Source organism: Scylla paramamosain, chromosome 1 (assembly GCF_035594125.1).
Source record: "Scylla paramamosain isolate STU-SP2022 chromosome 1, ASM3559412v1, whole genome shotgun sequence".
Lineage (NCBI taxonomy): Eukaryota > Metazoa > Arthropoda > Malacostraca > Decapoda > Portunidae > Scylla > Scylla paramamosain.
In genome coordinates this window covers 14347501-14372644 of record NC_087151.1, presented here as the reverse complement: position 1 = coordinate 14372644, position 25144 = coordinate 14347501, and the positions used below count along the sequence as shown (strand labels likewise).

Here is a 25144-nt window from a genome sequence, read left to right as displayed (position 1 = left end):
AAGCATTTCCCTCCATTCAAAGCGTTTCTCCAATAAGTGCATCATCAAAGCAGAGCAGTGAAAATTAAAGGTAAGGGACATTAAGTATATTGTTGTAATGCAAGGAAAAAAAGTAAAGGAAATTTGGGTATGGAAAATAAAAAAAAATTTTTAATGATACTACTAATAATAGTAATAATAGCAATAATAATAATAATGATGATGATGATGATGATGATAATAATAATAATAATAATAATAATAATAATAATAATAATAATAATAATAATAATAATAATAATTATCTACCTATATACTAACTTGACATTCTTCTTTAAAGTGGGGAGCCAAGGCAAGAGATATAAGAGAGAAACTACAAAGAAGGATGTCCCCAGTCTTCTTGCTCCATCCCTTTTAACTGTTGTCTTTTTCAACACAGGGAGTATGGTAGCAGTATTCTTCTAATCCAGCCATGGAGTGTGTGGCCAAGGCCATGTCTCATCATGAGCCTTTCTACTAAATGCTATGTGACATGCAAGAAATACGTTGAAATGAACCAACAAAATAAAGTCTTATAAATAAATAAACATTTACATTTACCTAATGACTTACCTGCTGAAAGTCAACTGCAGTGCTTTAATAATTTTCACCTGGATTAAGCACAATAAGATCTAAATACTGTCATTTTTCCTCAAAAATTACCTGAAAAAAAAGACTTAAGAGTGTGATCATAATTTAAAAATGGTAATCTGGTTCCAAAAATCCTTGACCTTCAAATTTTTATTATCATTTCATCTCTCTTAATAATGACTGTTTTGGCTGAAACAGAGAACTGTTGTGAACATCAAATTAACTTGCATGAGTGATCTTTGAACAATGTCTGTTGAGTTGAAATGTGACAAGTGGATATCCCAGACAAGTAAGAGTAGATTATTTGTCCTTGTCCCTCCTTTCCTGTCACCTGGTCTTCCCAACTATGCTTAAACCTCACCTTTCTTTACACCTTATTTTGTATCTTTAAGCTGAACCTCTTAGTAATTGTGCCTGTCACTGATGCCTCCTGCACTAACATTCCTAGTTCTTCAAGTTGGGAAAGCCATAATGCAGCATTAAATATGATCAAGGGGAAAAATACATGAAGAAAAATGAACAGTATTGAATTAATGAATGTGGTAATACATGAGGCCAGTACAGAGAAAGACTGGATATCTTTGTGTTACTATCTTGACACTGCCACCCACAAGCACAATGACCATAATATACACAGATGCTTTCAGACATAAGTATTCTTATCATGAAAATCAACTAAATTTTACTAACCATTCATTGATCAAAGTATTTCTTGACAATTATATGATTATTTAGAAAATCTTTATCTTACTAATCAAGCAATGAGTATCAATTTCTTCACCATGGCAAATTTAGTGGAGTCCTCCTTCAGTTTCTCTAAGCCATAATCTATACTTCCTCTCATCTTTAAAGTTCAAATACCATCAGATATTATACAATCCTGATTCCTGAAGTAAAACTATATTTGTAAGAAAAATTGTAATATATATATATATATATATATATATATATATATATATATATATATATATATATATATATATATATATATATATATATATATATATATATATATATATATATATATATATATATATATATATATATATATATATATATATATATATATATATATATATATATTGGAACCTCGGTTACCTCACATCTCCCTTTCCGAACATTTTAGTTTTCAAACAAAAATTTTTACTCATAATTAGTTCATTTGCCATACTATACTTTGGTTTTTGAACAAAGTTACTTAATTCCAAATACTACAAGATGTAGCAAAAGCTACCATTTATTACTAATTTATAGTTTCTATAAATATTTCCTTCATTTTTATATATTTGGACGAGAGACAGAGGGTAAGACAGAAATTCATGAATATCTTTGAAATATGTTAAATGTGATCCTGTTGTGATGTAAACAAACAACATTTGGTGCTCAGGAGTAATCCCGAGCCTCCTGTGGCTCTCTCTATGACCCGCAACGCCATCACTACTGCATAACTGCATTTTCTCAGTAGCTTTTACCAGTAGCAAGATGTCTAAGTGTTATGATCATCTTCATTTTGGCAGTGAGTGGGTTGCTCCTCTCTGTGTCACTCTGTAAGGCTTCCCTCACTTGATCAGTGACAAAGAGAATGCCTGCATGGTTTAAACAATATCTTTTGATGAGTTCTGTGTCACTAAGTTCATTCAATACATCCTATCTGGATAAAAAATTTCTAGCTGATGTTGTGGAGTGGCCATCTTAGCAATGGGAGCAATCGGAGTGTCAGTCATTACTCTCTAAGACATGGTGGACCAGTGTCTGAGAACAAATTAAACTATTTTATATTGATTCCTATAGGGAAAGTAGTTTTGGTTTTTGAACATTTTGGATTTTGAACAGCATTCAGGAACAAATTAAGTTCGAAAACCAAGGTTCCACTGTATCTATCTATCTATCTATCTATCTATCTATCTATCTATATATATATATATATATATATATATATATATATATATATATATATATATATATAATGATAATATGATGGAACGCTCAAGTACCCTTTGTGGACCACCTCTCTATAATGTATAGCATGAGAGCAATCTATGTTAAACCAAGGTTTGGAAGGTTTAGGTCAAGAGAGTGAGGAATGTACACCTCCATGCTAGACACTATCACCTCTGTTTGGTACTCAGGATACAGAGACGGGTCTCTGACACTGAAGCAGTAGTCATTCCAAGGAAAATTAGCATAGTAACTCCTCAGGTGCTCCTGACTAGTAGGGGCAAAGTATCAGAGGCACCTCCTCCTGAGGAGGGATTGGAGCAATAGGATAAGATACAGATATGAGATTGTGATCAGAGGAGCCCAACAGAGAAGATAGGGTGACAGCATAAGTAGAAGGATTATGGGTTAGGAAAAGGACAAGAATGTTGGGTGTATCTCCAAGATGGTCAGGAATATGAGTGGTGTGTCGCACTAGTTGCTCTAGGTCATGGAGGATAGCAAAGTTAAAGGCTAGTTCTCCAGGATGGTCAGTGAAAGGAGAGGAAAGCCAAAGCTGGTGGTGAACACTGAAGTCTCCAAGAATGGAGAACTCCAGAAAAGGGAAGAGGGTCAGAATGTGCTCCACTTTGGAAGTTAAGTAGTCAAAGAATTTCTTATAGTCAAAGGAGTTAGGTGAGAGGTATACAGCAGAAATAAATTTAAATTGAGAGTGACTCTGTAATTGTAGCCAGATGGTGGAAGATTCAAGAGTGTGGGCATGAGAGCAGGTTAAGTTGTTGCACACACAGATGCAACATCCAGCTTTGGATTGAAAATGAGGATAAAGTAGGAGAGCACAAAAGAAAGGCTACTTTCAGTTGCCTCAGTCACCTGTGTTTCTGTGAGGAGAAAATGAGGTTTATTAGAGGAGAGGTGGTGTTCTACAGATTGAAAATTATATCTTGGACTGTGAATGTTGCAGAAGTTAATGAAGAAAAGTTGAGGGGGGTGTCAAGACACTTATGGTTGATACCAGAAGAGCAGTCCGACCTGGGGACATTTGTAGTCCCCTTCCCAGATGGGGACTCCAAGGCTGGTGTAGGAATTGCCATGATAATTTTGAATTTTGAGTGAACAGTGTGTGTGTAATTAGGTGCATGTAGGTTTGTGTGAAGGAAGTGAGTTGTCTTTATAGGGCAGGCTGTGACTACCCCCTTGTGCTGTGAGACAAAGGGAAATGTTCTGTGAGGTCACAGCTTGGTTTAATGAAAAGTTCACAGCACTCTGTGATCCAGTGCTTTAGACCTTACTGGGAATAATTATCATTTCAGCAGGTGTCTACTGCCTCCTACTGAGAAAATCTTTCAAGATCTAACTCCCCTTGTGACTTTTGGAACCCAGCCAAAAAACATCTACAATAACTTTGCTTCTTCATCTTTTCCTCTTTTATTTCAACTTGATGGCACCACTGCCATCTCATCTATTTCTAAAGCTGAACTCTTTACTCAAACATTTGCTAAAAATTCTATCTTGGATAATTCAAGGCTTGTTCCTCCCTCTCCTCCACCACCCTCTGACTACTTCATGCTACCCATTAAAATCCTTTACAGGGATGTTTTCCATGCCCTCAGTGGCCTAAATCCTCAGAAGGCTTATGGACCTGATGGGGTCCTTCCTTTTGTTCTCCAAAACTGTGCCTCCATGCTTGCACCTTGCCTAGTCAAGCTCTTTCAACTCTGTCTGTTAACATCTACCTTTCCTTCTTGCTGGAAGCCTGCCTACATTCAGCCTTTTCCTAGAAATGGTGCCTGTTCTAATCCCTCAAACTACTGTCCCATTGCTTTAATTTCCTACCTATCTAAAGTTTTTTAATCTATCCTCAACAGAAAGATTCTTAAACATTTACCTCTTCACAACCTTCTATCTGATTGCCAATGTTGATTCCATCAAGGCTGCTCTACTGGTGATCTGGCTTTCCTTACTGAGTTTTGGTCATCCTCTTTTAGAGATTTTGGTGAAATTTTTGCTGTTGCCTTAAATAGAATTTGGCACAAAGCTTTGATTTCCAAACTACCCTCCTACAGTTTCTATCCTTCTCTCTGTAACTTCATTTCAACTTTCCTTTCTGACTGTTCTGTTGCTGCTGTGGTAGATGGTCACTGTTTTCCTTCTAAATCTATTAAAAGTGGTGTTCCTCAGGGTTCTGTCCTGTCACCCACTCTCTTCCTACTATTCATCGATGATCTTCTAAGCCAAACTTCTTGTCCTATCCACTCCTATGCTGATGATACCACCATACACTTTTCCATGTCTTTTCTGAGACCTCCAACCCTTCAGGAAGTAAACAATTCACACAGGGAAGCCACAGAATGCCTGACTTCTGATCTCTCCAAAATTTCTGATTAGGGCAGAGCAAACTTAGTATTGTTCAATGCCTCAAAAACTCAATTCCTCCATCTATCAACTCAACACAACCTTCCAGACAACTATCCCCTCTTCTTCAATGACACTCAACTGTCCCCCTCTTCTACACTGAACATCCTTGGTTTGTCCTTTACTTATAATCTAAACTGGAAATTTCACATCTGTAGCTAAAACAGCAGTGAACTTAGGCATTCTGAGTCATCTCTGCCAGTTTTCTTATCCCTCCCCAGCTGCTAACTCTGTATCTGCTCATGTTTGGAGCATGCTTCAAATTCAAGTATGCAAATTTAAATATGCAGATATCCAGCATCTACCAGTATTATATTGATCCTGCCATGCATCTCTTTAATCCATTAGTGTATCCTGTCAAACTTAAAATAGCTGAGAGACCTCTATCCCTTCTAAAATCTTTGGAAACTCAGTCTATTCAAGAGGAAATGTGTGTGTGTGTGTGTGTGTGTGTGTGTGTGTGTGTGTGTGTGTGTGTGTGTGTGTGTGTAGGAATTAGCCTATTCACACACTTCTTCCTTCTAAGTTTCCTATCACATTAAGCAGACTTGTTATGAGTTAATTCCTGAAACATATTGTTGTGACAGACATCAAAGATCATATGGCATTATAGAAACATGGAAAAAAACTTATATAAAAAAAAAAAAGGATAAGATGAGAATGGTTGACAAGGCAGTGGATGGGAAAGCTGTGCACAATATCCATGTCAAATTAAATGAAGGATTTGTGGTTGTTTGAGGAGGGTTAGTAAGTTCTTGATGGGAAAATGTGATGATTCTGTGAGAACCTCTTAAAGGAAAAGAGAGAGAGAGAGAGAGAGAGAGAGAGAGAGAGAGAGAGAGAGAGAGAGAGAGAGAGAGAGAGAGAGAGAGAGAGAGAGAGAGAGAGAGAGAGAGAGAGAGAGAGAGAGAGAGAGAGAGAGAGAGAGAGAGAGAGAGGAAGAGAGAGAGAGAGAGATGAGAGAGAGAGAGAGAGAGAGAGAAAGAGGGAGAGGGAAAAAGAGAGAGAGAGAGAGAGAGAGAGAGAGAGAGAGAGAGAGAGAGAGAGAGAGAGAGAGAGAGAGAGAGGGAGAGAGAGAGAGAGAGAGAGAGAGAGAGAGAGAGAGAGAGAGTCATATGAACAGTAGAAGAGACTTCATAATTTAAATGACATAAGGGATGTGTGTGAAGTTTGTCTTATGCAGAGATGTGATTGCCGTTACTTCCTTCATCTTATCTTTACCTCTTACCATTAAGTTATATTATCTTCCTCTTGATTCTACATAAAGGCTATCCCTAAGACCTTTTTCTTTACATGCCATATACTCCTCTCTCTCTCTCTCTCTCTCTCTCTCTCTCTCTCTCTCTCTCTCTCTCTCTCTCTCTATTTTTACACATTCTTGCAATAATTCCTCAAAAATCTTTCCTCCCCTCTGCTTCTTTTCACTTTAAAACCTTCAGTGTTTTGTACGTCTCTTATTTTCCGTTTCTAGCTATGTAAACCTATGTCAAACATGAACTTAGCCCCTAGCTGTTCTGCCTTTTCACTTTCTCATGGCTTATCTTTCATGATGCATACATATTCTCTTGAAATTAGGCTATTATATAATTATGTTGTGCTGAATTTGGTGTTATTTTTCCTTTTTATAATATCTTTCATCCTATTTGTCTCACATTATTTTTTATATTATAATGTTCAAACAATTTCTCCTGTTCTAGGCCCACCCTCAAGACATTACATCTTTGTAGCACATTTAGGCACCACAGCATTACACTAGATGATTATCCTCATAAAGCTCTTAATGTCTATTAATTATTATTTTCTTCTTTTTGGCAAAATATGCCATTGGAAATGCTAACAGTAATACCAGAAACAAATTGATATATCTAAACATTTTTTTAATGATTAAAAATTGTGAATAAAGACTCCCAGATATGAATGTGAACAAAAATTATACTATGGCATCAGAGAGGAAGGGATCCTCATATTGTGACATATTACATTCTGGGAGATGTAAAATAGACTACATATTTAAGTATGGCAATTGTGAAAAATATACATATATGAATATGAATGAATGTTGTTGAAAAGACTTACGACAAAAGCAAGTAACAAGGAGTATGGAGTCATATCAAGATGGATAAATAAAAAGATCATGTGAAGATAAATAAATAACCATAAATAAATAATGAATGGAGCTAGGAACCCATAAAATAGGAAAAAAACTCTTACATTAAGTAGTGCCAAAAAAAAAAAGAAAAAAAAAAAGAAAAATTGCATTAAGTAGTGTCAGCAACACATACACACACAGAAAGCATGGGAGGGTAAATAAAACTGGGGAGTGAGAGAGTGCACGAAAATGTTTGAGTACTAAATAAATAAATAAATAAATAAATAAATAAAGGTAAGTCTCAGCATGCATCATTAAAAGCATGGGTGTATATGTGATGTAAATCAGAATATAATAATAAAAAAAGACATAAAGAGTTACTAGTGATATTGTGGGACATTGTGTATGAGAGAGAGAGAGAGAGAGAGAGAGAGAGAGAGAGAGAGAGAGAGAGAGAGAGAGAGAGAGAGAGAGAGAGAGAGAGAGAGAGAGAGAGAGAGAGAGAGAGAGAATATAATGATGTACAGTACAATTTTGCCTTAACTTATCAGGAGTCACCCTAAGTCTTGGATAGCCAGGAAGGAAAATAGGATATGTAACAGCTAGGATGTGGTTAAGGTTTGAGGACTTGGATTGTATGTCAGTGGCAGTGTAGCTCACTTTGCTCCACCTTGGATAAAAGGCTCCTTTTATTCAGTCTGCACCCATGAGGAACTTAATGTCACAAATGGAATGATGAAAAGAAGACTATATCTGTGATGACAATGGTGATGATGGTAATGTAGTAAATGTCACCAAATAACATATTATTATTAAGGAAGAGGATTACCTAAAATTAGTTTAACAAATTAAATCATTACCAAACATATACAAATATCTTCACATCATACCAATATCACTACCAAGGATGAGGCTCAGATTTTACCATACAAATGTGAATATTTTTCCAGTTACATAAAGTCAGACATAAATCTTAGTCATACAGAATTGCTTTTTAACACTGTTGATACAATACAATCACAGAAATTGAATGTGATAAATGACTAATAATTCCATACCCCTACAATATATACAAGGAGGTAATGAGATTACAAAAGAAAAAATAACATTCTAAATGTTAATATTACCCATCTACTAAATTTGTTTGTTAAAATCCCTTCCTCTTCTTGAACCACTTTATAAAAGTAGTGATCACAAAAGAAATCATACATTTTCTTCCAGACACCAATTTGAATTTCAAGGTCTACAATTTCTTGTTATCATGTTTTCCTGTGTCCTTTCATATATGTCAGTTTTCTAACTTATTTTAACTGCATTTGACTCCAAGATAAGGGACACACTGAGATTCTGACATTTTGAATAAAAACAGAACTTTACTTGGATATCATAAAGAGAACAGGTCTCTTATGTAGCTAAATCTTTCTGTAAAGCACAGGTGCTGTAATTGTATGTGCTTGTGTTTGTTACAGATGTTTCACAATTTGCCATTTTACTTTTACTTTAGCAAATATAATCCTGCCCTCAATGTTAAGCTTACTCTTCAAAAAAAAAAAAAAAGTAATAAACGGATATCTGAAAATACAATTAACTACAAATTAACAGTATATTCCATTCAATACTGTGAACATTTTTCAAACATTATATAAAATAATTAATTAGCCAAAAAATTTAGTAAATTTGAATTGTAAACTGTTAATTTTGACTTGAAAATATTATCCTAGACTTAATATATGTAATACTATCATGGTATCCAGAATAATCATGCTGATGCTGCAGTACTGAACAAATATAAAGGTTTACATTCATGCTGCATTTGTAGAATTGCAAAGAAATAAATTTGCAGATTTACCATAGTGGAAGATAACATTTGAGTTTGGAGATCTGCATCTGTGGAAGTTTTTTTTTTTCAGTACTTATCTCTAATTACAAACAATCAAAAACTCCATGTGTAAGCAAAGAACAAGTTTTTATACTTCACAATGTTTACTGAAAGTGATATGCTTATATTCAGTAATATGAGTATACTGTGATGCCAATTAAGTGAGAGTGTTCATCAAGGCCAGCTCAAAAGAAGAGGAACAGCCTTAATTGGCATAAATTTTGTCACAAGACTTTGGTAAATGCTGTGAGAGGTCAATTTACAGACTGACTTTGCAATTATAAATTCATGGCAATAATGAAGGTGTAAAAAAGGCCTTGCATTATTCTGCTGGGGAAAAAAAGTATTACAGAAAGATTACTTCAGGAGCAGAGCCTGTATTGCTGGCAAAATCAATAGAGGAAAAAAAAAAATAATAATGGTGAACTTTGTTGTCCACAGAAGACCTTACTATTCATAAGAGAAACTAAGAAATGTCCATACATTACTTAGTTGCCTGTACTGACATAAGTTAATGGACTTCAGCAAAGCTTCAGCTGTCCTGCCTTATCCCCATTTCTAAAGTGAGGAAAAAAAGATCATAGTAAGAAGAAAATGTGAGATGATAGGTATGGAAGATTATTGTTAACTTCATAATGGACCAAAAGTAAAATGAGATGGTAATGCTACATCCTGACAATATGAAAAGAAAGACTTTCAAGAAAATGAATTACAGGGAGGTCGCAATGATACAAAGTATAGTGAGTTCTTATACAATGAAACACATAAACTAATGGCAAAAAAATGGGTTACATTCAATGACCATTGTCAAAGATAAGTTTTGAAGCTAAAACATATGATACCAAACATGATAAATGTGTCTATATTACAGAACTGTTGATAAAGTAAGAGAACTAGTTTAAGAGAAAATATTCATGCTAAAGAAATATAGGGTGCAACTTACAAAGATATATATATATATATATATATATATATATATATATATATATATATATATAATATATATATATATATATATATATATATATATATATATATATATATATATATAGTAAAACCTCCCTAAACTGAACCTGAATAAGCTGAACATCAGATAACCCAAATGCCCTTAAGGCAACTCTGAGTGACAAGCAAAAGTACACTAGTAGTACATTGCATGTTGTGTTAGCTCTTATGTGGACCAGTGTATTGCGTACAGTTATGTAAGCTCTTAAAGTGAACACTAAGTGTGTAGTTGTGTATTGTTAAGTGAACTCTTAAGTAACTAGGGCTGTGTTCAGTACCATAACTCAGGCAGCCCAGGTAACCCAAGTCACCCAGGTGGTCTGACTGAATGGTTTTGGGCACCTTCCAGGATACTGGGACATTGCCATGGAAATGGCCACATTCTACTCAACTCTGTAGCAGGTAAACATATAGCTGATGCTTATCCCACTTGGTGATTTGTATTACAGAGCACTTGCTGTTCTTGGCAATGAAGTTCTTGGTGAAGATCCATTACTAATATCATTCATTACCCAACCCATTATTTATTATCATTCTTTTATATATATTTAAGTCTCAGTACTTTACTTACTAGTGCACGTCACTGCATGTATGCGGACAATATTGTAGTCATCTGCAATAAATGACCAAGTATAACACCGATATAAGTATGGTTGGGCGGCCATTTTTGTTATGTGATGTCATCAGGGCACAGAGTGCACCACCTCTTTGGTTTGGATAACCCAAGTCACCCCAAGCAGGTGACCCATGCTGAGCAGAGTTTCAGTTGAGAATTGGGCGTCCCAGATAACCTGAGTCATCCAACTGACACACACCCCCAGTTAGTGTGTTGTGTACAACAAACAAAATATGCTGTAAATATCTATCTTGGGGTTTATAATGTGCTAACAAATATGCTGTAAACAATAACAACTGTACATGTTTATGTACATAAAAACCGTCCAAAAATGTGTATTGCCAGATAAACTGAACTTTTGGATAAACAACTGGCCACTTTACTCTATATAACTCAGCTTATGGAGGTTTTTTACTATACCCACCTCCCGAGTTTTGCGTTATCCAAGTTTTGCACTTAATCTTAAATTCTTACCATCCCTGAGTTTCGCACATTATCACTCTAAGTTTCATGGTGCTTTGACAAGTATCAATCAAGGTGTCAAGCAGAGATATATATAATGAACCATGCCTACCCTGCCTAAGTTGAGAGCTCTCTCCTCTCTCTCTCTCTCTCTCTCTCTCTCTCTCTCTCTCCTCTCTCTCTCTCTCTCTCTCTCTCTCTCTCTCCTCTCTCTCCCTCCCTCTCTCCTCCCTACACACACACACACACACACACACACACACACACACACACAGACACTCACTCACTCATTCACTCACACACTGAGAGAAAGAGAGAGAGAGAGAGAGAGAGAGAGAGAGAGAGAGGGGAGGAGAAGGAGAGAGAGGGAGAGGAGAGAGAGAGAGAGAGAGAGAGAGAGAGAGAGAGGAGAGAGAGAGAGAGAGAGAGGAGAGAGAGAGAGAGAGAGAGAGAGAGAGAGAGAGAGAGAGAGAGAGGAGAGAGAGAGAAGAGAGAGAGAGATACAAAGAGGGAGGGGAGGAAATGGGGAGGGATGTGGGAAGGGGGGGGCAGGGAAGGGAGAGGGAGGAAAGGAAAGGGGGAGGGAGAGAGAGAGAGAGAGGGAATGAGGGCAGGAAAGGAGGAGGGAAATGGAAAAGGGAAAAAGTGGAGAGACCCAAAATGGACATATAAAATGGGAAATGAAGAATAATAAAAGTATAAGAAGAGAAGGATCTGGGAGTGATAATACAGGATAGTCAATGGTCAGAGAAATGTAGAATAGATTCACAGATACATATAAAATGGTGAGAAATTGGAACAGCATTCCATTACATGGATAAAGATATGATGAGGAAGATAATTACCACTATGATATGACCAAAGTTGGAATATGTTGAATCAGTGTGGTCTCCCCACAAGAAGAAACATCTCAAAAAACTAGAAAGTATACAAAGAATGGCAAACAAAGAACTGGAAGAATTAACATAAGAAGACAGGTTAAAGGAAATGAGTCTGCCAAAATTGGAACAAAAGAAGAGAATGGGGAGATTTAATACCGATTTATAAACTGTGGAATAGAGTGGAAGAAATTGATAGTGAGAAACTACTGTTAAGAGAAGTAGAAAATACCAGATGCACATGAGGCCACAGCAAAAAAAAAAAAAATAAGAAAAGGAAGATGCTTGAATAACATAAAGAAAATAGTTTCTCGAAGAAAAATGTAGAAAGTATTGTAACAAGCTAAGTGATGATGTTGTATCAGCAATGAGTGTGCAGAAATTTAAGGAAAAACTGGACAAGTGTAGATATGAGAATGGGACCACATGAGAGTAGTTCAGGCCCTGTTAATTACAACTAAGTAAATACAGACAGACGGACAGAGACAGACAGACAGACACACACACACACACACCACACACACACACACACACACACACACACACACACACACACACACACACACCACACACAAACACACACACAAGGTTTTAGATGTGATGGTACTGCAACAGCTGCAGTTCTGCATCACACCAGATGTGAGGACAACACACCACACACACACACACAGGTACTGTATTTTAAGATAAGGGATTAAAGTGGGAGAAAAAAAAAGTCAGCTTATTCACATGCCAGAATGAATAAGTGCTTTTTCAATGTTTTCAAAAACTTGAGTTTCATGATCCTCAAGTTTAGTAATATACCATGGAAAGAAAGCAAGTGCAAAACTCAGTAAAGGAGCGTATATATAATATATGATATATAATATAATATATATATATATATATATATATATATATATATATATATATATATATATATATATATATATATATATATATATATATATATATATATATATATTACAATTGAAAGGAGCACCTGAAAACTGGGCAAAAAAATACATTATAATAGGGAAGAGAGGAATAATATTGGTTGCATAACACAAAAACCTGCCATGAAGGTGCCACAACAAGAGTGAGAATTTTTTCAATATTGTGAAGGAAAAGCATATTAGTCATTAGCCAAGAGGCAGTAAACAATTATACATAGTGACTTCCCCTTTACATGTGATTCTGTGAACAATAAAATTAAAACTTCCATAGACGATTTCTTCAAAGCAAATTCTGTCCAAGGCTGAACAACTGAAGGAGAGACAATCCACATGTAATATCATTATTTCATTTGTATGATGTATGGACGGATCATTAGTGATGTTATATTTAATGTGGGGAATTACTTCTATGTCATGTTTTTTTCATTCATTACACTAGCATCACATGAGTCAAATTTATGTTTGGAAGTGTGTGTGTGTGTGTGTGTGTGTGTGTGTGTGTGTGTGTGTGTGTGTGTGTGTGTGTGTGTGTGTGTGTGTGTGTGTGTGTGTGTGTGTGATGTAGTGGCAAAGCATGGCTATCTGATCTCATGTTTGCCTCAGCTAATAATAACTTAAACCTAAAATTAGCTCAGATGATTACAGTGTCTGCTTTGGTTCTTCTAATAATTTGTACCACATAAAAGATGAGAAAGGACTGGGTTGGCTCCTATAGAAAAGGGAAACCTCATCTGCACTTTTTTTTTTACGTTAAGGATTAACAGTACATACAGTGTGTGTGTGTGTGTGTGTGTGTGTGTGTGTGTGTGTGTGTGTGTGTGTGTGTGTGTGTGTGTGTGTGTGCAGTGATTAGTAAAAAGTAGCACAGTGGATCCATTTACATTAGCTAAAATAGTTATTATATCATCCCACAGTAATCATTCTATATATGAAATCCATCTACTTTCACACTTAACGTACTGGAAAAATACATGCTTTCTTATTTTCTTTATAAGCCTCTATAAATTCTCACTACATAGCTCATTATCCAAGGATATTCATATGCTTGTCTTAAACTTTAAAAAATGTAGTCATTTCCTACTTAGTGAATCTACGTTCTTATTTTCTTGCCAAAGATACTGGATTGATTTCTTTCTGTACTTGTTTGATGCTTTGCTTAAAAACTTGTCATTGCACTTATTCATAAAGCAACAAATTAAAGTGTTCTACCACAAAATCATGTTATTTGGGACATTTACCACAATATTACAAAACCCAAGGCCAAAACAGTGAGACAAGACAATAGGCACCAAAAAAATCAGCATCTTAAACAAGACAACGAACAGTACTAAAAAGCCAACATACACAATGTACATGAAAAACTGTGTACTCATATTGGAGAGAGAGAAAAAAAGAAAAAAAATCAGAGTATATAAAAATAATTTTGAAGTGTGCAAACTTAATATTACCTGAGATAAAATACTGAAACATATGAGAATGAAAAGTGAAGTGGTAAAAATAGTGATTTCATAAATCCTTAACAATAAATCTACTTCAAGCAAAATGTTGACTAGACAGCAAAAATATTCATCACTAGAAATCTTTGGCTACTGTACTTTGATATCAGTCTATGTGACTGTATATTTATATATAAAATAGTGATTGTATATCAAGGTAAAACTTCTAAGTAGAAAAGTCATTCGTGAGAATAATTACAGAAATTGCAATTGGTTTCATAAGAAATATCCCTACCCCTCTTTCTCTCTCCTGGGAGGTAGCAGACAAAGGATAGCAAGAGCCATAGTGGCATGCCACACAGAATGCACATAGTAGTAGTTGTCGTGGGTCTCAAAGAAGGCATAACAGATGAGCCCCGAGGCAGCTAATAGAACCCCAGGAAGGAGAGAGGTCAGCCAGTACTGTTTAGTTGGAAAGCAGCCTTGCTGCTGTTTACAATGCCAGATCTGGGGAAATAAAAAAAATGACAATATCAGTCAAAGTAAGAACGACAACACTAACAATAAGTATAAATCAATCACTCTCACTGACTCACTGTACTTGCAGCAATAGTCTGTTCACCAAAAGCTGAACCAAGCAAGTTGTACAAGCTAATGTTTGTAAGTCAAGTGTTGACTGGCAATGCCAAGTGTTAAAACTATGTTTTACATTGATTTCAAACACTGTATTTCATCATGATTTGATTAATATTAACAAGCAATCATAATTACAACATTTAAACACACACAAGTGTATGTACTCATGCATGCGCACAAGCACACACACCACATCCCACAGGACTAAATAAAAACCATCCTAGCTTATGAGAGCATTCTAATACTCAGCTGTCAACATATCTTTCATGACAATTATGAACACTCACACTTATGTCAAAATAAAACTCCTTTCTCCCTTGTCTTTGAGGAGTTCTTTAAATACTTCTTAACAATACTGACATATTGAGATTACAAACAGAAGGGCATGAAATTCACACCTAATGTTTGACAATTTACACTGTTAATCTTTTATATTCATAAATACTGACAAATTTTCAGTTTCTGTTAAATTATCACTTACCCAAGATGAGGCCATTACTAGGAATGCTGAGACAGAGGGCACAACAAACACCCACAAGCCAGTTCTGTCATATTCCACACCAAGAGCAACAATCTGTAAAGTATGAAGTCAAGGTTTTTAATGGGCTGTAAACACACACACCCACAAGAGGCAAAATGACATCACTGCAACAGAACTGTCATACTTGGGAGATTTCTTAGGCAGTGGTAGGGCTCAAGTTACAAAAACAGTCCTGTCCTGTCTCTCTAGGATTGACTTAAAAGGCCAAGGTTTAAGTGGCTGTGAAGTTATTTTCACAGAAAAATACTGCATGTTCATTGAATTTCTAGAAAATCTCTTATCTCTTTGATTAGCTCATTCTTTTTAGTGCTTTCTTTATTTTATTTATGTTTATGCAGGATACTTTAATGCTTAGTGTTCCTACAAGGAAGCTATCATTTTGCTCCTTGTTCCTACTATGCAATTTAGTATGTCTATATTAGGAAATTGCTAATTCTTCATTTACTTGGTTTAATATTGTCATATCTTTTATAAATTTATATTCTCCTAGTTTTGTAAATGATGCCACTAAACACACTTTAAATGTGTAAGACAGGCAAGCCATATAAGAGGAAATACAGGTAACATAACTTACCATGGCACCAGCAACATGCAGGAGGGAGTACAGGGAGTGGGGAAGATCTGCCATTGCAATGAGTGTGACCCAGAAGGAAAATATTGCAGAGTAGAAGTCACAAAACTGCATGACACTGAGTCGCATCAGACAGAAGACATAAGCTTCCTGATCACAGGCATGATAGAACTGGGGAAAAATATATATCTATATGAATATCTATATGAATGAATAAGTTAATTGAATTAATGCAAAGATAAAAAAAAAATTCAACATTGATATGTTCCCTGAAAGTTATGATTTTTAAATTACCACTAAAAGTTTGGTGAAAATTATCATACTTTCCATGCAAGATATATTTTTTGCATTTTCAATGATTTCCTCTATATGTACTATACCTATTATTATTATTATTATTATTATTATTATTATTATTATTATTATTATTATTATTATTATTATACATTGTTATTGTAAGACCACTGGGTAAGGGCGAGAAATATAAAAATAAGAAAATAAATAAAAAAAAAATCAGTGTCAGTTCCCAAAGAGAATACAAAAAGAAATTCAAACAACAGAAGATAAACCTCCCTCTTGAAAGAGTTCAAGTCATAAGAAGGTGAAAATACAGAAGGCAGGCAGGGAGTTCCTGTGTTTACCAGAGAAAGGGGTAAATGATTGAGAATACTGGTTAACACTTGCATTCAGGATGTGGACAGAATAGGGGTAAGAGAAAGTAGAAAGCCCTGTGCAGCAAGGCTGTGAGAGGAGGGAAGACATCGGGTTAGCAAGATCTGAAAATAATACCAGAAGATAGCAAGAGATGAAACACTGGAGTGATGAGGAAGAAGCTGAAGACAAACAGTTAGGGGGAGAGAAGCTGATGAGACAAAATGCTTTTTTGATTCCATCCTGTCTAAGAGTGGTAAGAGTGGAACCTCCATACACTTGAAGAGTACTCCATACATGGACAGACAAAGCTCCTATACAGTTAGCAGCTTGGGGGAGGGGGAATGAGAAAAAAATGGCAGAGACAACTCAGATACCCTAACTTCTTAGAAGCTGTTTTAGCTAGAGAGGAAATGTGAAGTTACCAGTTTAGGTTATTAGTGAAGGACAGATTGAGGATGTTCAATGTAGAAGGAGGAGGACAGTTGAGTATCACTGCAGAAGAGGGGATAGTTATCTGGAAGGTTGTATTGAGCTGATAGATGGAGCTTTTTAGATATTGAACAATACTAAGTTTGCTATGTCCCAATCAAAAATTTTAGAGAGATTGAAAGTCAGGCATTCTGTGGCTTCCCTGCAGGAGCTGTTTACTTCCTACCATTATGTGGCTTCCCTGCAGGAGCTGTTTAATTCCTTAAGTGTTTGATGTTTATGAAAAGATGTGGAGCAATGCAGTGTGGTATCATCAGCATAGGAGTGGATAGAAGTTTGGCATAGATCATTTATAAATAATTGGTGTGACAGGACAGAACCCTGAGGAACACCACTGTTAATAGACTTAGGAGAAGAACAATGACCATCTCCCAGAGCAGCAATAGAATGGTCAGAAAGGAAACTTGAGATGAGGTTACAGAAAGAAGGATAGAAGCTGTAGTAGGATAACTTGGAAATCAAAGCTTTGTGCCAGACTCTATCAAAGGCTTTTGATGTCTAAGGCAACGGCAAAAGTTTTACCAAAATCTCTAAAAGATGACCAAGACAGCAAGGAAAGCCAGATCACCAGTAGAGCAGTCACGATGGAACCCATACTGGCAATCAGATATAAAGTTGTGAAGTGAATGATGTTTCAGAATCTTCCTAATAAGGATAGATTAAAAAACTTTAGAGAAGTAGGAAATCAAAAGAATAGGACAACAGTCTGAAGGATTAGAACAGTCACCCTTTATAGGAACAGGCTGAATGTAGGCAAACTTCCAGAAAGAAGGAAAGGTAGATGTTAACAGACAGAGTTGGAACAGTTTTATTATGCAAGGTGCAAGCACAGAGGCACAGTTTCAAAGAACAATAGGAGGGATCCTAACAAGTCCATAAGCCTTCCAAGGATTAAGGCAAGTGAGGACATGGAGAACATCACTGCAAAAGATCTTAATGGGTAGCATGAAATAGTCAGGGGGTGAAGGAGAGGGAAGAACAAGCCCCGAATTATCCTAGGTAGAGTTTTTAGCAATGGTTTGAGGGAAGAGTTCAGCTTTAAAGATGGACGAGATGATAGTGGTACTATTAGGTTGAAATAAAGGAGAGAAAAATGAAGAAGTGAAGTTATTAGAGATATTTTTGGAAAGGTGCCAGAAGTCACAAGAAGAGTTAGATCTTGAAAGATTTTGACATTTTATAATGAAGAAAGAGTTTTGGCTAGTTAGAGAAACAGACTTGGTATGATTCCAGGCAGAAATATAAAATGCACAAAATTCAGCTGATGGAAGGTTCAAGTACCTTTTGTGGACCACCTCTCTATCATGTATAACACAAGAACAGGTTGTATTAAACCAAGATTCGGAAGGTTTAGGTTAAGAGAAAGAGTAAGGAATGTACGCCTCCATGCCAGGCACTTTCACTTCTGTTGTGCTCAGCACACAGAGACAGGTTTCTGACAAGGGAGCAGTAGTCATTCCAAGGAAAATCAGAATAATACCTCCTCAGATACCCCAATTAGTAGAGGCAAAACAATAGAGGAATCTCCACCTTGGGTAATCCTGAGGAGGAATTGAAGCACTAGGACAAGATACAGAGATCATCAAATTTCAAGACTAATCAAGAAAATTTTTATCACTAATGTTGAGCCACTCAAAAATTAATACTACTGAGTTTTCTGGTGCAACATAACAGAAAATAGATAAATAAATATGGTGAAACTTCATACATGTTAAATTGCTTACTGTGGAGAAGACCATAGTGAAGACATACACTAAGCCTTCAGCAAAGTATCTCCGTTTCAGGGCTAAAATGATTGCTGGCAAGAAGAACAGATTGGAGAGGGTCAGTAAGAGTGTAGACAGCAGGAGCTCCCAGTTGGGTGTGGCCTGAGAGTTGTCTGTACATCCCCATCCACGGTAACCTGGGTGACCAGAAGAAAGAGCTCCAGAACTCTTGATGCTTGAGATTGTTAGAATTAATTTCTGTGTATCTGCATACTAATATCTTAACCACATTAAGGAACAGAATTAAAAATTACTAAAACTGCTAATAATTCAACAATGCTACTTCACCACTAACCTGCATCACATACACATGTAGAGAAAATAAAGCCACCAGATATATACTGGTAACAAGAGCCATACGTGCCACACTTTCCATCCAAGCATGATGCAGATGAAATATGAAAAAGTATAGAAGTATCTTGCCCACTGCACTCCACAATTTCACTGTTCAAGGAAACACCATTAAATCAAAATAAAGATATAAACATTAACATTAATATCTGTTCTTCTCTATATCTATATTTGTAAAGCTGCATACAGTGAGTGCATGGGTGAATGGGTGGGTCTCACTCCAAGCTCCTTCCTCTTTACTACCATCATCACAGGATTTATGAGGGCATGAAATTATCTCAAATTCCCTTTATGTAATTCCCACATAAAATGAAGTCAGGATAAGACTGAGTAAAACAGCAGTCAGACATGCAGCACAACTGATCACTGCTGGATTTTCTTTGCTAATATATAAAATGTCATCATGGTTTCATGGTCTCATACAATATATATATATATATATATATATATATATATATATATATATATATATATATATATATATATATATATATATATATATATATATATATATATATATATATATATATATATATATATATATATATATATATATATATATATATATATATATATATATATATATATATATATATATATATATATATATATATATATATATATATATATATATATATATATATATATATATATATATATATATATATATATATATATATATATATATATATATATATATATATATATATATATATATATATATATATATATATATATATATATATATATATATACATCTCATTACAGTGCTGAATACTACTATTTTATATTACAAACCTTGCATTCAGTAAGTAGCACCATGGCTTGAGGGTGAGGTACCACAAGCCTGGTTCAGGAAAAGGAATAGGTAGACTTATGCCCCTTGTCACTGGACTGGAGGTGTTCACTATAAGCTGATGACCATGTGAACACTCTCCATTCTCATCTGGTTCTTCTCTTCTGCCAAGTGTCACACATCCAGTAACACTAATGTTGTGCGTGTTATTATTATTCTGCAGAGAAAACCAATCTTTTACATTTTTATTTCAGGTGCAAGCAATAAAAAAATTAAATTGTGTTTGTTTTCTTGACAAATATATGAAGTATACTGGATGAATGAAAATAGGCAAATGTTCCAGTGAATAAGATAAAAGTAGGTGAAAGGACCAAGAATTGGAGGAGCATGAACATTTCTTATATACCAGATAAAGTGTATGGAATTCACAATCAGTTTGTAGTAGATAAGAGATGGCAAAGTTAATAGGCAAAACAACAGCTGCATGTATCTGAGAGCAACAGTTATATTACAGAATACACCATGATCTCATTACATGCAAAGGCAACCAAAACCTCACATAACAAGGAACTGTATATAGTTTGTGATAGTTTTTAAAGCTTATTTAGTTTTCTTCCTAAGAAAGCAGGATGAGCTCTATGAAAAAGGCATGCAAGAAAATAACACAACAAAAAATAACGAGCTGAATACACGTAACTTCTTCATTCTGTGTCAAATGAAATTTTTAGATAAGGGTGTCATAATCCTTTATCTTGAACCTTCTTAATGGGAAGCTGATATTTTATAACTGGCAAATACACAGGATACAAAATACGTATAAATACACTACTCACAATAAATGGTGAAATGGCCAGTTCAATGACAAGAGTTCCTCCAATATCAGTAACCGACTCAAGATTAAATGTCAGCAGAGTTGGAGATGTATTGTTAATGTCCAGCAAAAGTGGAACAGAACCATTTTCATTTGGTGGTAGGTCATATTCAAATACAAAGTTTCCACCAAAAGTCTTTTTGACTAAGTTGTGCCTGAAACAAATTAAACATAAGAGAAAATATATTATATCCATGAATCAAAGTTTAGCATAATTTAACTTCATTTAAAAGGCATAAGAATATCATTTTTTTCTGCATTAAAGATTAACACTTAAGAAGAGAGAGAGAGAGAGAGAGAGAGAGAGAGAGAGAGAGAGAGAGAGAGAGAGAGAGAGAGAGAGAGAGAGAGAGAGAGAGAGAGAGAGAGAGAGAGAGAGTAAAATTGCTGGAAAAGTTACCTTGCTCTGATATGCTCAAGCATTATATTCTCATGCCCTAAATCAACATTTTGTGTTGTGATTACAGTCACTCATGGCGACTCCTACACCAGCCTCGGAGTCCCCATCTGGGGAGGGGACCATAAATGTCCCCAGGTCAGACTGCCTTTCCATCGACGACCCTAAGTGTCTTGACACCTCCCTCAACTTTTTCTTCATTAACTTCTGCAACATTCGCGGTCTAAGATCTAATTTTCAATCTGTAGAACACCACCTCTCCTCTTCTAAACCTCATCTTCTTTTCCTCACTGAAACTCAGGTGTCTGAGGTAACTGACAGTAGCCCCTTTTCTGTTCCCTCCTACTTTCTCTATCCTCATTTTCGATCCAAAGCTGGATGCTGCGTTTATGTGCGCAATGACTTAACCTGCTCTCGTGCCCATGCTCTTGAATCTTCCGAGTTTTCCACCATCTGGCTATGACTACAGAGTCATTCTCATACTAAATTTATCTGTGCTGTATACCTCTCTCCTAACTCCTCTGACTATAAGAAATTCTTTGACTACTTAACTTCCAAAGTGGAGCACATTCTGACCCTCTTCCCTTTTGCAGAGATCTCCATTCTTGGAGATTTCAATGTTCACCACCAGCTTTGGCTTTCCTCTCCCTTCACTGACCATCCTGGTGAACTAGCCTACAACTTTGCTATCCTCCATGACCTAGAGCAATTGGTGCAACACCCTACTCATATTCCTGACCGTCTTGGAGATACGCCCAACATTCTTGACCTTTTCCTGACCTATAATCCTTCTGCTTATGCTGTCACACTTTCTTCTCCGTTGGGCTCCTCCGATCACAATCTCACATCTTTATCTTGTCCTATCGCTCCAATCCCTCCTCAGGATCCCCCTAAGCGAAGGTGCCTCTGGCGTTTTGCCTCTGCTAATTGGAGGGACCTGAGGAGGTATTTTGCTGATTTTCCTTGGAATGACTACTGCTTCCGTGTCAGAGACCCGTCTTTGTGTGCTGAGCGCATAACAGAAGTGATTGTGTCTGACATGGAGGCGTACATTCCTCACTCTTTTTCTCATCTTAAACCTTCTAAACCTTGGTTTAACACAGCTTGTTCTCGTGCTATACATGATAGAGAGATGGCCCACAAAAGGTACTTAAGCCTTCCATCACCAGAATCTCATGCACTTTATATTTCTGCCTGGAACCATGCCAAGTTTGTTCTCCAACTAGCCAAAAACTCCTTCATTAACAGAAAATGTCAAAACCTTTCAAGATCTAACTCCCCTCGTGATTTCTGGCATCTAGCCAAAAATATCTCCAATAACTTTGCTTCTTCTTTCCCTCCTCTACTTCAACCAGATGGCACCACTCCTATCACATCTATTTCTAAAGCTGAACTCTTTGCTCAAACCTTTGCTAAAAACTCTACCTTGGACGATTCTGGGCTTGTTCCTCCCTCTCCTCCACCCTCTGACTACTTCATGCCACGTATTAAAATTCTTCGCAATGATGTTTTCCATGCCCTCGCTGGCCTAAACCCTCAGAAGGCTTATGGACCTGATGGGGTCCCTCCTATTGTTCTCCGAAACTGTGCCTCCGTGCTTGCACCTTGCCTAGTCAAACTCTTTCAGCTCTGTCTGTCAACATCTACCTTTCCTTCTTGCTGGAAGTTTGCCTACATTCAACCTGTTCCTAAAAAGGGTGACCGCTCTAATCCTTCAAACTACCATCCTATTGCTTTAATTTCCTGCTTATCTAAAGTTTTTGAATCTATCCTCAACAGGAAGATTCTTAAACATCTATCACTTCACAACCTTCTATCTGATCGCCAGTATGGGTTCCGTCAAGGCCGCTCTACTGGTGATCTTCTGGCTTTCCTTACTGAGTCTTGGTCATCCTCTTTTAGAGACTGGTGAAACTTTTGCTGTTGCCTTGGACATATCAAAAGCCTTTGATAGAGTCTGGCACAAAGCTTTGATTTCCAAACTACCCTCCTACGGTTTCTATCCTTCTCTCTGTAACTTCATCTCAAGTTTCCTTTCTGACCGTTCGTTCTATTGCTGATGTGGTAGACGGTCACTGTTCTTCTCCTAAATCTATTAACAGTGGTGTTCCTCAGGGTTCTGTCCTGTCACCCACTCTCTTCTTATTATTCATTAATGATCTTCTAAACCAAACTTCTTGTCCTATCCACTCCTATGCTGATGATACCACCCTGAACTTTTCCACGTCTTTTCATAGACGTCCAACCCTTCAGGAGGTAAACATATCACGCAGGGAAGCCACAGAACGCCTGACTTCTGATCTTTCTAAAATTTCTGATTGGGGCAGAGCAAACTTGGTATTGTTCAATGCCTCAAAAACTCAATTCCTCCATCTATCAACTCGACACAACCTTCCAGACAACTATCCCCTCTTCTTCAATGACACTCAACTGTCCCCCTCTTCTACACTGAACATCCTCGGTCTGTCCTTTACTTATAATCTGAACTGGAAACTTCACATCTCATCTCTAGCTAAAACAGCTTCTATGAAGTTAGGTGTTCTGAGTCGTCTCCGCCAGTTCTTCTCACCCCTCCAGCTGCTAACTCTGTACAAGGGCCTTATCCGTCCATGTATGAAGTATGCTTCACATGTCTGGGGGGGTTCCACTCATACTGCTCTTCTAGACAGGGTGGAATCAAAAGCTTTTCGTCTCATCAACTCCTCTCCTCTAACTGACTGTCTTCAGCCTCTCTCTCACCGCCGCAATGTTGCATATCTAGCTGTCTTCTACCGCTATTTTCATGCCAACTGCTCTTCTGATCTTGCTAACTGCATGCCTCCCCTCCTTCCGCAGCATCGCTGCACAAGACTTTCTTCTTTTTCTCACCCCTATTCTGTCCGCCTCTCTAACGCAAGAGTTAACCAGTATTCTCAATCATTCGTCCCTCTCTCTGGTAAACTCTGGAACTCCCTGCCTGCTTCTGTATTTCCACCTTCCTATGACTTGAATTCCTTCAAGAGGGAGGTTTCAAGACACTTATCCACCAATTTTTGACCACTGCTTTGACCCTTTTATGGGACTGGCATTTCAGTGGGCATTTTTTTTATTAGATTTGTGTTGCCCTTGGCCAGTATCCTTCCTACATAAAAAAAATAAAATAAAAAAATAAATAAATAAAAATAAAAAATAGGTATATCCAGTCACTCCTCATACAAAATAGGTATATCCGTATTCTAACTAAAAATCCATCTATTCATCTCTCTTTGATTTTAACCTCTACCTATGTAAACAATTCCTTCTTGCAAGTTTAAGAAATCTGCCTCTGCTACAAGCTTTTTTGTACAAGCACTCCTTTAAACTTTTTTTTTACCATTTTACCTTCTACACAAGACTTTTCTCTATGCAGCTACTGTTCATATGACATCTTTCCTAAGCAGCCACACTTCATATGCATGTCTCTTTTCAACTACAGCCATAATTACTTCTTCACTCCATCACTCCACTCCTTTCCTCACACCACCAATTACTCTTCTTGCACTACAAGCCTCCTCTGCTCATCTCACTAAACCACCATCAAATAACTATGACTCATCTTCATATCATCACAACCTCTTTCATTCACTGCATCAAACACTTCAACCTCAAATACTCCACAACCTTCTCTCTTTCGCCTAACTCAATAACCCTCAAAACTCCTATTACACCCATAACAAACTTAATCTTTGCGTACCTTATACCTACTGAGCTAGCCAACCATGTTAAATGTATTATATAGTAACAAGTCTACAGTGTTACTAGCAGTGAGATCACAAAATTTTTATAACAAAA

At 36.5% G+C, this 25144-nt stretch overlaps 1 protein-coding gene across 4 annotated transcripts in view; it reads right to left on the bottom strand.

The window, feature by feature from the left end:
- The window catches only part of LOC135101171 (post-GPI attachment to proteins factor 6-like), a 42079-nt gene that overhangs the window by 4401 nt on the left and 12534 nt on the right, over nt 1–25144 (bottom strand). For all 4 annotated transcript variants that reach the window (XR_010269127.1, XM_064004754.1, XM_064004765.1 and 1 more), the window contains exons 8-14: nt 20900–21092; nt 20069–20283; nt 19215–19363; nt 18878–19056; nt 16014–16181; nt 15380–15472; nt 14560–14769 (exon numbers count right to left, since the gene is read on the bottom strand). Coding sequence is in view for 3 of the 4 variants with exons in the window: in XM_064004754.1 (XP_063860824.1) it covers nt 14560–14769; nt 15380–15472; nt 16014–16181; nt 18878–19056; nt 19215–19363; nt 20069–20283; nt 20900–21092 (1207 nt within the window). In the remaining variant the exon portion in view is untranslated. The remainder of the gene's footprint in view (nt 1–14559; nt 14770–15379; nt 15473–16013; nt 16182–18877; nt 19057–19214; nt 19364–20068; nt 20284–20899; nt 21093–25144) is intronic.